Source organism: Mastigoproctus giganteus, chromosome 1 (genome assembly GCF_048544385.1).
Source record: "Mastigoproctus giganteus isolate SK-2022 chromosome 1, ASM4854438v1, whole genome shotgun sequence".
Lineage (NCBI taxonomy): Eukaryota > Metazoa > Arthropoda > Arachnida > Uropygi > Thelyphonidae > Mastigoproctus > Mastigoproctus giganteus.
The window spans coordinates 245,513,141-245,530,646 of record NC_143575.1 but is presented as its reverse complement, the minus strand read 5'-3'; the positions used below and the strand labels follow the sequence as shown (position 1 = coordinate 245,530,646).

The 17,506-nt window shown below is 36.8% G+C and overlaps 1 protein-coding gene across 1 annotated transcript in view; it reads left to right on the top strand.

Annotated features, from left to right (window-relative positions):
* Nucleotides 1–17,506, top strand: part of LOC150091724 (uncharacterized) — a 515,450-nt gene that overhangs the window by 33,843 nt on the left and 464,101 nt on the right. Inside the window, exon 2 of the mRNA XM_090369463.1 lies at nt 11,256–11,347. Within this exon, the coding sequence (XP_090225589.1) occupies nt 11,256–11,347 (92 nt within the window). The remainder of the gene's footprint in view (nt 1–11,255; nt 11,348–17,506) is intronic.

Here is a 17,506-nt window from a genome sequence, read left to right as displayed (position 1 = left end):
CAATGGCAACAATCTTGGCATGAGCAGGTTACAAACAAGCTATATCAGATAAAGCCTGATATCCAGCACTGGCAGTCTAGTCTGCGCAGGAACTGTAGAGAGGATATTCTAGCTTGCATAGGACATAATTATCTTACAAGTGCATTCTTGCTGGAATATGACTCTCTTGTGTGAGAATTGTGACACCTTTTTAAATATACATCATATTTTATGTAAGTGTCCACAATATAGACATGAACGTTTTATATATTTTAATGTTTTTACTCATCTGACTGATCCTTGTGCATTCAGTCAGATTTTATCTGACCACAACGTGTCAGCTATTTTTAGGGTTTTAAAATCAGTAAACTTTTTCTGTTGTATTTAAATATAATTTTATATCTTTTTCACATTTATATCAGTATACCTAATTTATTTATTTTTGTTACACAGAGCATTAAAACTATGATAAATGAATTAGCTTTCGGCTGGGTGGCAGCCTTCATCAGATTAAAATACTTTGAATGGCAGTTAGAATAGAGATGCACTGCCAGGATGGTACGTGAGACACGTGGTTAATTGTTTGTTGATGTTTGTGGCTGTGACGTATGGTGGTGACGTGGCCAGCGTTTGTCTATGGACAGAATTACTGTTTCTGTGATGGGGTTAAGTTGACAACCACTGTTCCTGTTCAACGAGGTATCCGAGCATTTTATACTTAACGATTCCAACCAGGTGCGCCTTAGGTAATGGTGGGACTTGTCTACAACCACGACATCGCGGTGTGGGTCGATGTCGTGGTGGGTTGTCCAGACATGCTCGGCAATAGCTGAGTGTTCTACATCCGCCAAACGGATCGCCCTTTTATGTTCTGAGAGGCGTTTCTCGAGACGACGACCAGTCTCTCCAAGGTAGCAGCTCGTGCAGTCACGGCAAGAGATGCGATAGACCACACCACTCTGTAGAAGGGTGGGGACAGGTGTTTTTATGTTGGAAAGGAGAGAACGCAGTTTCTTGCCTGGGAGTTGGATGCACTTTACCCCATGCGATCTTAGGATTCTACCGATCTGCTGTGACAGGTTGGGGTAGTATGGGATGAATGCCCTTGTGGAAGACTCGTCACTGTTGGCGTTGCTGTTGGTCGTCACGTTGTCGCGTGCTTGTAGATCACATCTGTTAAGAACATCGATGGGGTAGCCACACCTCGTAAGGTCTACTTTGACTCTGGTGATCTCTTTGCGCCTTTCATCTGCAGAGCTGGAGTGTGTCCAGGCGCGAGTTAGCAAGGTTCGGGCGGTTGAGAGGAGGTGGCCCCGTGTGTGTGCTGACTGGAAGTTGGTAAATTGGCCAGCACACATAGGCTTACGATAAACCGTCGTCTTCAAGCATGTGTCTTCGTGCCGGACAAGTGTATCTAGGTATGGTATAGAGTTGTTCGACTCCAGCTCAACCGTGAATTTTATGAAGGGCGACAGTGAGTTGAGGTGGGTTAGGAGTCGCTGACTTGAGTCTCTAGGGATCACTACGAACACATCGTCTACGTAGCAACACCAAAAGGCGATGTGATCCGGTGCGTGTGTAAACGCACGTCCCTCTAACTCCTCCATCACGATGTTTGCTGTGACCGAGCTGACAGGGGAACCCATGGCTGTGCCATGTATCTGCTGGTAGATTGAACCATTAAACATGATTGCACCCCCTGTTAAGCACAGTCTGAGGGCGGCGGAAATGTCATCAGGCGTCAGCTTAGTTCTGTCGCTGAGGGTTCCATCATTGTCCAAGAGTTGTTTTGCGCAAGTGATGGCAAGTTCCACAGGGATGGAGGTAAAGAGTGATACGACATCGAACGATGCCATGACTTGATCTTGCGAGATGGATATAGTGCGGATCCTTTCTATGAACTCAACACTGTTGGAGACGGTGTAGGTGGTCTTGCCAACTAGAGGAGAAAGAAGTCTCGAGACAAATTTAGACAGCTCGTAAGTCGGTGATCCACAGCAGGATACAATAGGTCTTAGTGGCGTGCCTTCTTTGTGCACTTTCGGCAGGCCGTAAAACCGTGGGATCTGACACCCGGAGGCACGGAGGTGATTACGGGTTGACTGTGTGATTTTCCCTTGCTTCAGCCAAGTGTTGGTGAGGATATTCACCTCTGACTCCCATCGTTCCAAAGCCTTGTTGGGGTCGATGGTTAGGGGTTTGTAGACGGTAGTGTCTCGTAAGAGCAGTAAGGCTTTCGCCATGTAATCAGTGTGGTTCATTACAACTGTACGACGGCCTTTGTCCGCCGGTAGAATGACGATGGACGAATCCCGTTTCAGTGCCTTGAGGGTAGAAATCTGTATACGGCTGAGGTTTGAAGAGACAGGGCGAGCATGGTGTAGAACTGCTGCAGTCTTTAAGCGGATTGCGTTGGCTACATCTTCTGGGAGGCGTGACAAGCTTGCTTCCACACCCAAGGCGATGTCGGTGATTGGTTGGTGCTTTGGAAGAACGGCAAATGTCATGCCAAGGGTCAACAAGTTTGTTTGTTCTGCAGATAACTGCTTGTTGCTTAGGTTCAATACGAAATCCGTGCAATTTGTGGGAGGGGCATTACGCTGGCGCCGAAATTGACGGGATTCATTAATCAAAGTATTGAACTTATGTTTCTGTCGGGCACAATAACGATCTGATTCTCTGACGGCCTGGCAACATAAAGTATTGATTACCTTGGTGTAAATAGGATCGGGAATCAGAGCCTTAAGGTCGGCAAGTAGGGCTGCTTTGCTCGCTGAAGCACGTTGTATGTCACGATGGAGGCAGCCGATCCATATGCTATTGCCGAGCATGTCTGGACAACCCACCACGACATCGACCCACACCGCGATGTCGTGGTTGTAGACAAGTCCCACCATAAACCTAAGGCGCACCTGGTTGGAATCGTTAAGTATAAAATGCTCGGATACCTCGTTGAACAGGAACAGTGGTTGTCAACTTAACCCCATCACAGAAACAGTAATTCTGTCCATAGACAAACGCTGGCCACGTCACCACCATACGTCACAGCCACAAACATCAACAAACAATTAACCACGTGTCTCACGTACCATCCTGGCAGTGCATCTCTATTCTAACTGCCATTCAAAGTATTTTAATCTAATGAAGGCTGCCACCCAGCCGAAAGCTAATTCATTTATCATAGTTTTAATGCTCTGTGTAACAAAAATAAATAAATTATGAATCCAGAGCACGCAGGCGTGTTTTATTATATCAGTATACCTTTTACATATTTATATCAGTATACCTTTTACATATTTATATCAGTATACCTTTTACATATTTATATTAGTATACCTTTTTACACACAGGGGTTCCCCGGTATCCGAGTATTCATTATCCGAGTCCCCGCAGTTACGAGGATTTGAAAATTAAAGAATTAAAGGAAGCCCTTGAGAAAATTGACCAAGCACTCGAATATTTTTGTGATAATTACCCTCTTCATGCTCATGCAGCAAAAGTTAAGCTCAAAGTTAAAGCTATAACTAAATAATACGACACAATTTTATCTGAAAAAATATGGCAAAAAAAACGAGCAACTCTGGAGTCATTCTTTATTCATAAAACAGAAAAATAGTGTAACTTCAATTAACTTTTCATTGTTCAACATATAATTAAAAAAATCTCTAATAAAATAATTGTCTCAATCATTTACGAGTAGCTCCCTGTTAGAGTTTGATAAACTTCTGGCATCCACTTCTCTAAATAATGCCTTGTGTGTATATTAGATGCAAAATATTTATTCAGTTTGTCAGTAATCTGCACAGGATTCAATAGTTGTTGATGATCCTGCTCAGATTTTCTCTGTTCTATCACTAAACTATCCCTTCATCTATAGCAGTAATTTTCCCTTAATTCCACATTTCTTCAGTTTACACAGCAGTCTGTGTTCAACAGTATCAAAGACTCTCCTGAAATCCAAGTATATGATATCAAAATTTTGCATTCAGTTCCTTTGTTACTGCATCATAGTATCCAGTCAAATTGGGCAGACAAGATCTCCTCTTAACAAAACTATACTTTGACTGAAGTATAACTGCACTCTAGTCTAGGCATTCCTGCATTACTTCTTTAACCAGTAATTCCATTATTTTTCTGGAACTTCTGTTCCAGGGAAAATAATTCCACTACCCCGAGTTTAGTACCACACATTTGGTACATTACTGCTACTCATGCATTTCCTGGCATTTGTCAATGTTAAAGTTCAAATGCCATTACCCAGCCCACCTGCTTAATTTTATTAAATCTTGTTACAGCAGCTTACCCTGATTACTTCTTTAACTACCCTGCCAACCTTTGTATCATCTGCATACTTAGACATTAAGCCTGATATACCTTCATCAATACCATTAACAAATATGGAAAACAACAATGGACTTAGCACCGAACATCCACTCCAGGTGTGGCGCTTCCGTAGCCAGGTGGGAAGGAGCAGCAGTGGTAGCAGACGCTTCTTGATTAGACCGGGGTTCGAGCCCATCACCACCAAATACGGAGGATGCGGAAAGGTCAGGGAATGACCACCGCATATCCCGGAGAAATACGGCCATAGTTGCTAATGCTCCTAAAAACCAAACAACAACAAAAATTCCAGGTGCCTTTCTTTTATGTTTAACTTTATTTATTATTATTTCTATTATTAGCCATATGGCACAAGGAAGCCCGAGGCTTATGCCGCACCAGCCAAAAAAAAATTCTCAGTTACCCTGAGAGAGAGAGAGAGAGAGAGAGAGAGAAGGGAATCGAATCACCAAGAAGGAGAAGAATGATGATATCCAGCTCAGGACCCTGGGTGTGCCAAGCCCATACTTACCAGATGTGGCCCCAGGAGTTCAAAAGTTTCCCTTCCACCATTTAGCTCCCTGTCAAAGTTTAATAAACTTCTAGCATCCACTTCCCTAAATAATCCACTGGTGATATACTGGCTTTTGTTACTCATATATTCTTATCATATCATATATGATAAATTCAATGGAAAAGCTTGGTAAAACTCAGCAGTTGCTCTTGACATTTCATAGGCTTTTTGTGTTTGGCATAAAGATCTAATTAAGCTTCCATCTCTGCCAACTGTTTTTTGTAATTGGGTATCCAGTTTTTCTCTGACCACTCACAGCACGTAATGGTAGATGCCTTTTGTCTTCTAACTTCTCCATTACCACTAATGCTGGTGTTCCCCAAGGTTCAGTTCTTTCTCCCACTCTTTTCTTTTATATTAATGACCTTCTTCCATTGACCAGAAATCCTAACTATAGTTTTTCTGATGATAGCATATTGCATATCACCTTCCAGTTTGAGAACTTGCCCTGCACAAACAACTTGAAACACACTTCTTGAATATTCACTACCAATTCCTTAAATGCTGATCTATAGGTAATTCTCCAGTGGGGCAAAGATAACTTAGTGGAGTTGCCATTCTAAAAATCAGTCCTGTTATATCTTGCAAAAAGGATTCCTCTGCTCCTGTGTTTATGTCGATGACACTCTGATATATCTCTTTTGGGGATTACCCTGACTTCTAATCTCTCTCTTGGCATAAGCATATTATTATAAATATTGCTTTCTCTGTATCTAAAAAATTGGTTTTCTCTTTTGCTCTCGGCATTACTTTTCTTCCAAACAGCTCTTCAAATCACAAATCTACCCTGCCATGGAATATTGTATCCACATCTGGGGCAGTGCCCCTAGAATCTCTCTCTCTCAGGCTTCTAGATTCCATTCAAAAAGAGGGCAGTTAGGCTAATTAATGACTTATTTCTAACAGAGTCTCTGCACTCTCTGTCTCATAGATGTTCTGTTTCTGTTGCTTGCCTTTTCTGTAGATACTTCCATGGGCACAGTTCTGAGTTGGCTTCTATAATTCCTGCTCTCTCTTCCAAAGCAGTCCAAACACATGCCTGAACCAGTCAACATCCTTTTATTGTCCAACTTCAAACTGACAGAATCAACTTTTCTTCATCCTCGTTTATTTATTCAACTTCCGTTTTCTGGAACAATCTTCCTTCATATGTATTTCCTGAAAATTGTGATTTACAGAAATCAGGAACTCTGATGTTAACAAGTATCTTCTTTCAACTTTTGAATTCACCCCCATGCATGATAAGTTTTTAGTACCTCTCATATATGTGTGTGTGTGTGTGTCTGAGAGGTAGAATTGATAAGTCTGTTAAAAAGTGCTAAGATGGATGCATAAATTACACAAAATGCCATATCTAATAGAAGAAGGATAGCAGAAATTGAGATATTGTAGACATGAGATAGAGAGAAAAAATGTCAATAACCTATATGATATAATGAATTAAACAAAATTATAAGTTGAATTGAAAAGCCAATTTGAGGAAGGGAACTGTAAAGCAAAAATGATTAAATTAATATAAGGAGTAGTAGCCAGCATCAAATATGGGTGATTTTGGTTATAGGTCAAAAAAGGGGTAGAGAAATTATGAAATTAAAATCTTATGTTAGCTAAAAGTAAATATTGATACATAATCAGGTATTTCATCAGGGGACTACATCTGATCATGCATCAAAGACTGCGTTTCTATACTTGTCCATACCTGATTATGTAAAGAGAGAGAGAGAGAGAGAGAGAGAGAAGGGAATCGAATCACCAAGAAGGAGAAGAATGAAACTGAGTGAGATCAAATAGGGGGTAAAGTGGTATATTTTTCACAAAAATATGGACAGGATAGTCCCAATGCAATGTATGTTTTATAACAAAATAAAAATACCTAGATGCAAAAATAAGTGGTTATAAGTGAATTATGCAATTTAGAATAAATTTAAGGATAATATGTATACCAAGTTAGTGCAAGCAAATGGTATAAGGCAAGGGAGTAAATTGAGGATAGGGAAGGGATAAAAGTGTAGATAAAAAAAGGCGAAGATAGCCAGAGATTAAGGACAGTAGGAACATTCGTATTGCACTAAATAGCTTTACAAACGAGAAAAAAGAAGTAGAAAGTGTAAAGATAAAAAACTAAGTAAAAGATATTAAAAATTACTGAGCTAGCTGGGATCGTAAGGGCCCTGACTGTGAGAGAGTTAGTAGAAAAAAGAGACTAATACCAGATGCTTGCTTTGTAAGAAGCCGAAAAATAAGAGCTGAAAGAATTACAAAAAAAGCAGCTAGTTGCAACAATGTAGTATATAATCGATACTGGAATTTTCAAGTAATGCATAATAAAAAGCTGGGGTGGGAAATGACAGCAGAAAAATATCCAGTATAACTGAAGCTAAAACAGTAACACATTAAAGAGAGTGCCTGGAATTCATAATAATTTATAGTGAAAAAATGGACTTAAAAGAAAGCTGTAAAAAGAGGATAGAATTTGTGACCGCTAGTCACTTTTGATAAAATATGTGTGTAGAGATATACAAGTGAAACGTAGGCAAGGAGAAAGTAATGTACAGCGAAAATTATAGGGTACAAATAAATAGCTGGAAGATGTATTTGGAATAACTAAATTCTGAAGATAGAAAGGTTGAAGATATTTGGAGAATAAGAATAGAACATTCCAAAAAGCAAATGAAAATACATATTTAGTATAAGTGATTGAATTCAGGAGTGATAAGTCCAGTAGATCAAGAAGTAATAAAAATGGCTGTCAAGGATTCTAGCATTTAAAATAAGAACATATAGAATGAATGTAGGCCAAAACTTAATTGCCTAAAGACCATATGGTAGAGTTATTATGCATCAAAAACTTTGGAGACTGTATAAGTAAAGCCTTATTAAAATACACAAATTTTTTTGAAATCCAAGTTGAATTGGTCACATATTTCAAAGTGAACAGTTTATATATTCAGTGGTAACTGAGGAATACGACAGCAAAAATTTTTAGATTATAACATGTAATGAGCAACATAAAATCCTTTGATGTATATGTTCTAAATATCCAGCTGATATCTGAAGGGATATAAATGACCTAATAAACATAGGCTATGATTAATTGTCTGTAGTCCAAAAGGTAGGGTTATTTTGCATCAAAAGCTATGAAGACTGTATAAGGGAAGCCTTACTACAGTATATAAAAATTATATATAGAGGATTCAAGATAGAACTTTTCATCTAATTGGAAGTGAACAGGTGTAGACAGTTAGATGATAACAGAAGATAATTTCAGTTTTAATAATAAATAAATCCACTGGTGATAGAGTGGTGACAACAGTGAATAAACCAATGGTGAATGGTGATATCCAGTATAAAGGTGATTGAAAAACAGAACAGTAGAAATATTGGGTAATAACAGGTAATGAACACTGAAATTCTTAGGCAAAAAGCAGGTAATAGCAGACTGGTATTCAAAGAGTAGGGTAGTAAATGCAATGCCGGAGACCATAAGATGAAGCATAAGCATTAGTAAGAAATACTTGAAAATCTAAGATAGATATAAATTTCAACTAACCAAACTATATTTGCATCAGTGTCTGAAAACATAAAACATAAAAACTCTTCAAAAGGACAGTAAATTATAATTATATGTGATTTCATGTAGGATTTTATGAAGGATATTTTTAAATATATAAAGTAAAGGTAAATGTTTATAAAAGAGTGAGAAACTTAGTAAATAAAGAAACAGTGATCATTCCATAGGAAATCATGTGAAGTTATTACTCACCAAGTAGTGGAAATAGCACCATATAATATTACATCTGTACAAATACTCAATAGAACTGGTCTGGTCAAAGTAAATTATAACCAGATTTATGTTTGATAAAATGAGCAACGATATTGAAATTGTAGTTGATAAAATAGATCAGGATATTATTTGTAATTAATTTATTGTAAAGTAGTTGTAGGGCATTGCTGAACAAAAAATGGTTACTGCATATGTTAGCAAGTCTGATAATTTGAGTACATATAATATATTTATGCACTTTGTTAGAGATATTGGAATTCCAATTGGTGAGGTAAATGACATTAAAGTTAAATTTATTTTATTTTTTTTATCAAATCAGAATTTTATCAATTTTATTTTTTTATCAAAAAGTCTATACTATGTGGAAGAGAAATATTGCTGAGGGTAATATTAAGATCAAGGAAATTGGAAGTATGGATTGATGGATCCGTTTACAAAATCTTGAAGAATGGAAATTATTTATTGATTCTTTTAAACTCAGTTTAAAAGTTTAATATCAAACTGTCGGTCCCAGTGACTCATTCAGTGGCTATGAAAGAAACCTCTGATAGCATGTCATTGCTATTAAATGCCTTAAACTATAAGAAATATTGTTGGAAAATCTGTGGTGATTTAAAAGTAATCACTTTGTTGCTTGGACCACAAAGTTTATTTTTAGTTTTACTAAGTATTGTTGTTTTCTATGTTTATGGGATAGTTGAGCAGTAGAACATCATTATATTGTGAAGGAATAGCCCATCAGAGAAGAATACGTTCTTGGGAAACTCAACATCAAATGCATGCCTTTAGTGAAACCTGAATTGGTGCTTCTCCTGCCTTTGCACATTAAGTTTAGGTCTCATGAAAAATTTTGTAAAAGCTCTGGACAAAAATATTGAAGGTTTCGAGTACTTAAAAATCCAGTTTCCAAAAATTAGTGATGCAAAGTTGAAGGAGGATATATTCCTAGGCCTAAAAATTAGATGGCTTTTAAAGGATGAAATCTTTGAAACTAAACTTAACGCCATTGAATTAGCCATGTGGAAACCCTTCAGAGCTGTTGTTAGCGAATAAAAAAAGTAGAGAATAAAAAAAAAAAAGGAATAAAAAAAGTAGAGAACTGTAAAGAGTTGACAGAAGGATTGTTCCATAACTATCAAAAGTTAGGATTCTGAATGTCGCTGAAGATACACTTCCTACATTCGCTCTTGGACTTCTTTCCGGACAACTTGGGGATCTGTCACTGACAAGCAGAGAGAAACAATTCCACCAAGATATCCACACTATGGAGCAGAGGTATCAAGGACAATGGAATCCAGCAACGAGGGGTGACTATTGCTGGTTTCTAATAAGGGAGGACCATTCTGCTCATAAGAGTAAAAAATAACTGTAAGTAGTATGATTTCCTATTTTTGCCTCCACTTTTGTGGGTTAATTGCTTACTTAAATCCAAACAGATGTTTATAAAGTTTAAATATGTTATTTTTTATCCATTTGGAATGTTTACTGGTCGTCATTTCTATTTCAAATAATTAATTTACAAGAAAAGTAGTCAAGTACATATAGATAAGTAAAAATTCACAATTTTTGGAAAAAGGAGTGCGAAGCTATAACATGAAAACAGTGACATGCTGCGAACTTTCTACTGTTGATTTCATTCATGTTATCGAAAAAAGTTTAAAATTGTTGGCTAGTGTTAACAGCCACTGTTTTTAGCACTGGTAATGAATTTAAAGCCCAACGGGTTGTGTATGAAATTCGGCTATCATATATAGAAAGGGTAGAGTGGAGTTTGCAATTTAGTATGCAGTTTTTTGTGTAGAGGTTTTTTAATAGTGGAAGTAGGATTGAGGCTTAAATGTGGAACTATTTTCTATTTAATTTTTAAGTTTAGTGTAGTAAAATTGTTTGCAAAAATGGCAAAGTTGTTGGATGCTTTGTCCACTGGGATTATAATGAAATTATCCTGTAATTCTATGATGTATTTTTTAAGATTGAAATATGGTGTGTAAGAGTTATTGTATAGCCTATAGGCATCAGAGACTGCTTTTGAAATATCACGGTAGACAATATTAATCCAGTTTTGGAACGCTTAGTGTGGTATTGTGTATTTATAAGCTAGTTTATAGGCAAAATGCATAAGATTAAGATATTGGTCTTTATTAATGTTGTTTAAACATTTCTTATGTATTGGTCTGAATTTGAATCCTTTGCCCATAGCTGTTTTAAGAACTCTGTTTTTAATGATATTAAGATTTCCAGTTACAATATGCCCGTGATATTTGTTAACATAAGGAGCATAGATAGGATTTTTGCAGTGTCAGGGGAGATCTGTTAGTTGAATATTTATTAGGTTAGTGGCCAACTGCTTGTAGTTTCAAATTTTAAGACCTAAAGGAGATTCATAATTAAAGCAGTGATGTATATTAAAGTTGTACTAGCTGTGTGATGATAAGTGGTTATGTTTGTTGAGCAAGGAAGACCAGGATATATATATAAATATATATATATATATATATATATATACATATACAAATATATTTATATATATTTAATATTTTATAAAAAATATTAAATATATATATATATATATATTTAATTTTTTTTTTTTTATTACAGTCGATGAAGAGCTAAAAGAGTTACATATAAAACTGCTAAGAAAGGCAAGGAAATGGTTTAATAAAGACAAGTGGGAAAAGGCATTAGTTAAAGTAAGTTTCTTAAGTGTAATATCTGATTTATGCTTTTCATTTTTAAGATAAGATTATGGTTGTGATTTTATTCATGTTATTCGTTTAAATTCACTTGAGTCCTTTAAAATAATAATTACTTGTTAGCTTACTGTTCTATTACTATTCAGCAATCTACAAGAATAATATTTTTATCAATTACAAACAACTGACATAAAATTAAAAAAAAAATAATGTTGAAATAATTTAAAATATGTCTTAATCTAGCTAACAAATTTAATATACTCTCAGAAAATGAAAGCAGTTGATTACAATTACACTTAAAATTAAACTAGTAGTGATAAATATTATTCCATCTATTATTCCAATTATTCCACAAAGCTAGTACAGTATTCAGTCTGCATCACACCCTTTGTGCAATTTGGTGAAGCACATATGGGATGGGGAATTCTCTTGGCCTGTTCAATTTTGTTAAAAAGTGCTTCTACTTTAGGAACTACATAAACCACGAATAACAATTTTCTCTCTTTTGTTTAGACAATTTTTTAGCTCTATACTTACTATAGTAAAAGTCACCAGAAATAGTTGATGGTCATTTTTATGGTTTTATTGATTAAATAAACTTTGTTTGAGGAAGCTGCAGACAGGGTTAAGGTCTGGAGTCCTTTAACCGAAAGTCTGGAGGATAAGAAGGGATGAACAGAATCTAACAAAGCAGAGAGAATACGAACAGGAATTTTTGAAGCAGATAAAAAGAAAAAAAAAAAAAAGATTTAAACATCATTAAAAAAAACATGTAACATTCACATCTGATTTATAGTGTCTTTTTTCTTTTTTTTAATTGTTAATATCGTTTGCTGTGGAATAGTATGTGTCATACCTTTTTCAAATAATTAAATTGTAAAATTATTAAAACTTTAACAACTGCACTCTTTCTATCTTCTGCAGTCTAAGAACAGTTATAACTTCCCACCAGGATAGCACTGTATACATATAATATAACACACATATGAATTAAGATTTGGAAAAATTATTAACAAGGTTAGGTTTATTGGTAACATTGCCAGAATAATTGAGTTAATCAAAGAATAATTTTTACAAAGATAATATTATCTACAATACAGTTATAATACTGTAGATAACTGTTATAATTATATTATATAATAATATAATATAATTATTATTAAATATTATAATAATTATAGGCGCCTCCGTAGCCAGGTGGGAAGGAGCAGCAGTGCGTAGCACACGCTTCTTGATTAGACCGGGGTTCGAACCCATCACCACCAAATACGGAGGATGCGGAAAGGTCAGGGAATGACCACTGCATATCCCGGAGCAATATGGCCTTAGTTGCTAATGCTCCTAAAAAAACCAAATAACAAACAATATAATTATAACTGTATAATATAATAATGTATTTACTATTTATTCTGATTAAATATCAGTCTCTTAAATATTATTGCTCTTGATAAAGCAATGAAAAGACTTTATATAGGACTTTTATTGTTGTTGTTGGCTTTAGGAGCATCAGCTTCATTGTGTATTATTAGAGCATATTGCTCCTCTGTGTCATCATCATCAGCCATTTTCAATCCACTGCAGGATGAAGGCCTCTCCAGCAACTTTCCAGTTCCTTCTGTTTTGAGCACTGGCCATCCATTTACTACCCACAAACTCATGAATTTCATCTATCCATCTCCGCCATTTTCTTCTAGCTCCTCTTGGGTGCCATTCTGTTATTTTCTTAGTCCATCTGTCATCGTGTCTTCTAGCTATGTGTCCTGCCCAAGACCATTTCAGTTCTTTAGTTTTGATAAGAATGTCCTTTACTTGAGTTTGCTACCTAATCCATGTGTTTCTCTTCTTATCTAACAGTCTGATTCCCAATATGATTCGTTCCATTCTTCGCTGTGTAGTTCTCAGCTTCTCTTCCATTCTTTTGGTGAGTGCCCAAGTTTCACTTCCATAAGTCATGGTGGGGAGTATACATTGGTTCATTATTTTACATTTCAGACAAACTGGGATATTGCTCTTCAGTATGTGACTATATTTCCTGAATGCTATCCATCCAAAATTTATTCTTCTCTTGACTTCCAGCCATTTATCATTATTACAGCTAATAACTTGTCCCAGATAAGTATATGACTCTACCTTTTCAATTACTGCTCCTTCAATCATTATTTCCCTTTCTGTGGCATACTTGTTCATCATTACTTTTGTTTTAGCCATATTCATCTTTAGTCCAAAGTCCTTACTAGCTGTGCATAACTGATTAAGATTTTCCTCTAATTCTTTGGAATCATGGCTTATGACCACAATGTCATCTGTAAATCGTAAATGGTTCAGGTACTCTCCGTTCACATTGACTCCTTTCTGCGATCAGTCTAATCTTCTGAAAGCTTCCTCAAGGGCAGCAGTAAACAGCTTCGAAGATATTGTGTCTCCTTGTCGAACTCCTTTCTCAATTTTAAATTTCCTACTGTCTTTGTCTAGTCTAATAAAGGAGGTAGCACTCTCATATATTTTTTTCAAAATAATAATATATAGGGTATCTATACCTTGTCTTTCCAGTGCCCGAAACATTGCCTTATGCTGTATGGAGTCAAATGCCTTTTCATAATCCACAAATGCCAGTCATAATGGTGTTTTATATTCATTTGCTTTCTCCATTAGCTGTGATATTACGTGAAAGTGATACCTTTGGGTGCGAGGTTAGCCTGTGCAGACATTGCTCCTTAAAGCTCTTCAAACAGAGAAGTTTTTCCTGATTTATTTTCTGCTTTATTAGTTTAAATTGTCATATTAACTTATTTTCTAGAGTAGCTTTATATTCCTAGTTACGATACTTAGTTTAAAGTTTAACTTAGACAGAGATTTCGTAGATATTACTTAGTATCGGTAACGGTATCAAATCCACGTGTCACAAATTGAACGAGAGGTCTTTTAACCAAATTTAGTCGATTTATTAACCAATTGTTATATCAAATTATCTTCTATAAGTAGATTATAGACCTAGTCAGGATCCTTAGTTTATTCTAAATTGAGATAGCGAGATTTCGAAGCTAATCAATACTTACGAGTCCGTAGAAATACCGTTCGTGAATTCCCGCCATTTTTACACGATAGCATAAGCTTAGTGTAGTATACTGCATAATATAATATTGTCAATTAATCAGTAAATCTATTAATCTTGATAAACTTTATTGTCAATTAAATTGTATTTTTAACTCTATAAATATATATAACGACTTAATCGTAACAAATAATTAATACATAACTATAGTGGTACACGTGATACGGAAGTTGTATAAAGGGAACACTAGATACTGAAAAAAAAAAAAAAAATATATATATATATATATATAATATAACATAACTGTTTTGGGATATAACTTAAGGATTTAATTTTTGTTTTAAATTTTATTGAATTAAATTGGAATCATGACTCTGACCAGAGCAGCAAAGCAAAAGGCTCAAGCTAATGGGAGTGCTGTGGTTCAGGGGAGAACTGAGGGGGGGCAGTTGCCCTCTGAATCACAGTCTATTAAAATGCACTGTTTGCTTGATGTTTGCGGAGCAGTCGGGTACGGGACATGATACTGCCAAGGGGGATGTCTTTGTGTGTGCATGATGTAAGGAGTGCAAGGAAATCAGGCGACAACTCAGCGTTGTTATGGGCCTTTATGAGAGCTTGAAGGACAGGGTGGATGCCCTCGAAGGAAATAAATTGAGGGGCCCATCAAGCTCTCAGCTGCCCACATCAACGCAAGAGCTTGCACTTGGTCATCAGGCAACACAGGGGCAGCCCCCTAGGCAGAATGCGCTGGTCCCACAGGAACTAGTAGTTGTTGGTGACTCTGTTGTCAGGGAAACGGGGAACATGCTTTGTAAAAAGGATAGGTGGAATAGGACCAGGGTATGTCTGCCAGGGGCAAAGGTTGATGACGTTGTAGAGCGGATATCATCTTTTAAGGGCACAAAAGGTGATATAGTTGTACACGTTGGCACTAATGATATTAAGAGTAGGAGACCGGCGGAATTACTTAGCAAGTACAGGTCACTGTTGAAAAAAAGCCGTGAATTAGGGTTGAACTTGAAAGTGTCTGCAATTCTGCCCAGACACGATAGGAGGGAGTATATGATGAGAGCCTTGTCGATCAATTCGGCCCTGGAGGGATTGTGCAAGGCTCAAGGGGTAGAATTTTTTTCAGCCTGGACTGTACTTGTTAACAGGAGAGATTGCTTCTACAGGGATGGGATACACTTAAATAGAAAGGGTGCAAGAATTTTTGCTGATGCTGTCGAGGCAGTGTTAGGTGGGTCGGAAAACTGCTAGTTGGGGGGGATACAAGGACTAATAGATTAACAGTAGCCACTGGCAGAGGTGGAAGTGATTCTTGCACTGCTTCTATTCAAATGAGCAGAAGTCTGAAAAACAAGATGCAGGATATTTCAGAGACTGCTGGTAGTCATTGCGTTACAAGTAAACACATGGGTTGTGTTAGGGTAGCTAAGAATAGAAACAGGTGCATGTATACCTGCGTGTACACTAATGCTAGGAGTTTGGTAAATAAATTTGATGAATTTGAGGTATTGCTCAAAACATCAAAGGCAGATATTGTTGGGATATCAGAGACGTGGTGTCACACAGATATAAGTAATGCGGAACTGGAATTTGGGGAATACAATGTATATAGAAAGGATAGACAGGACAGGAGGGGAGGAGGGGTTATGCTATTAATTAAGAAACACATAAAGTCAAAGGAAGTGAAGCCAGTTGACATCGATGGACAGGGCAGTGTCGAGTCAGTTTGGTGTGACATAAGCATAGGGAAATCAAAATTGAGAGTAGGAGTGTGCTATAGGCCTAATGACTCTGATGAGTATAATAATCTATTGTACAGAGAAATAGAGTGGGCCAGTAAATCAGAGAGTCTTATAATGGGGGATTTTAATTTCCCAGATATTGACTGGAATTTGTGGGTTGGTCACTTGCTTTCATTTTTTTTGTGGATTTATTGGATGATTGTTTTCTACATCAGCATGTTCGTGAGGCAACAAGAGGGAGCAATACTCTTGATCTGATTATCAGTAGTGATTCTTCATGCATTAAGAACCTGCAGATAAATGAACCACTAGGTGGCAGTGATCACAGTGTGTTGAAGTGGGATTTACTCAAGGAGGTAACTACCATCAGAGGTAAAGGGAAGGGTTTTTGTTTTCGTAAAGGCGACTATGATGGTCTGAGACAGTATTTAAATTCTATACAGTGGGACCAACTGATGATGTTACCAACAGCAAACTCAAAATGGGAAGCATTCAAGGAACTAATCTTGGTGGCTACCAGGCTTTACATACCAACTAAGAAATATTGTTCAAGGTTTAGGCCTAAATGGTTGTCAGATGGACTAATGAGACATGTGGCAGAGAAGAAAAATGCATGGGATACATACAAATTAATGGATGACATGGAAGCCTATGATAGATATAAGTTGGTCTGTAACCAAGTCACAAAGGAGATTAGGCAGGCAAAGGCAGACTACGAAAAATCCTTGGCAAAGGATGCAAAGAAAAACAGAAAGGAGTTCTTTACATACTTGAACTCGAGAAGGAAAGGGATGAATCAGATTGGTCAACTGGATATTGATGGTTCAACAGTTGAGGATCCTGCTCAGGTGGCTAACAATCTAAACGAGTATTTTGCATCTACATTCACGCATGAGGAGTTATTCAGGAAGGAGAATGATGTAGGTAAAGTAAACATTGGCAGTGAGCTGGATGATTTTGTAATAACTGAGAGGAAAGTGGAGGAGAGATTGTTGAGGATAAACATAAAAAAGGCACCTGGGGTGGATGGGATCTATCCAGTTATATTAAAGGAGGCAGCAAAGGAAGTATGCAAACCCCTAGCCATAATTATGAGAGCTTCTTTGGACTCAGGGGAGGTACCCATAGACTGGAGATGTGCAAATGCAACCCCAATTCACAAAGGAGGATCAAAGGCTGACACAAGTAATTATAGACCTGTTAGTTTAACTTCTGTTCCAGGTAAATTAATGGAGGCACTGGTTAAAGAAGCACTGCAGGATCATCTAGACAAGAATTCAGTTATAGCTCAGACGCAGCATGGTTTTGTTAAGGGCAGGTCTTGCCTGACCAATTTGATTGGATACTATG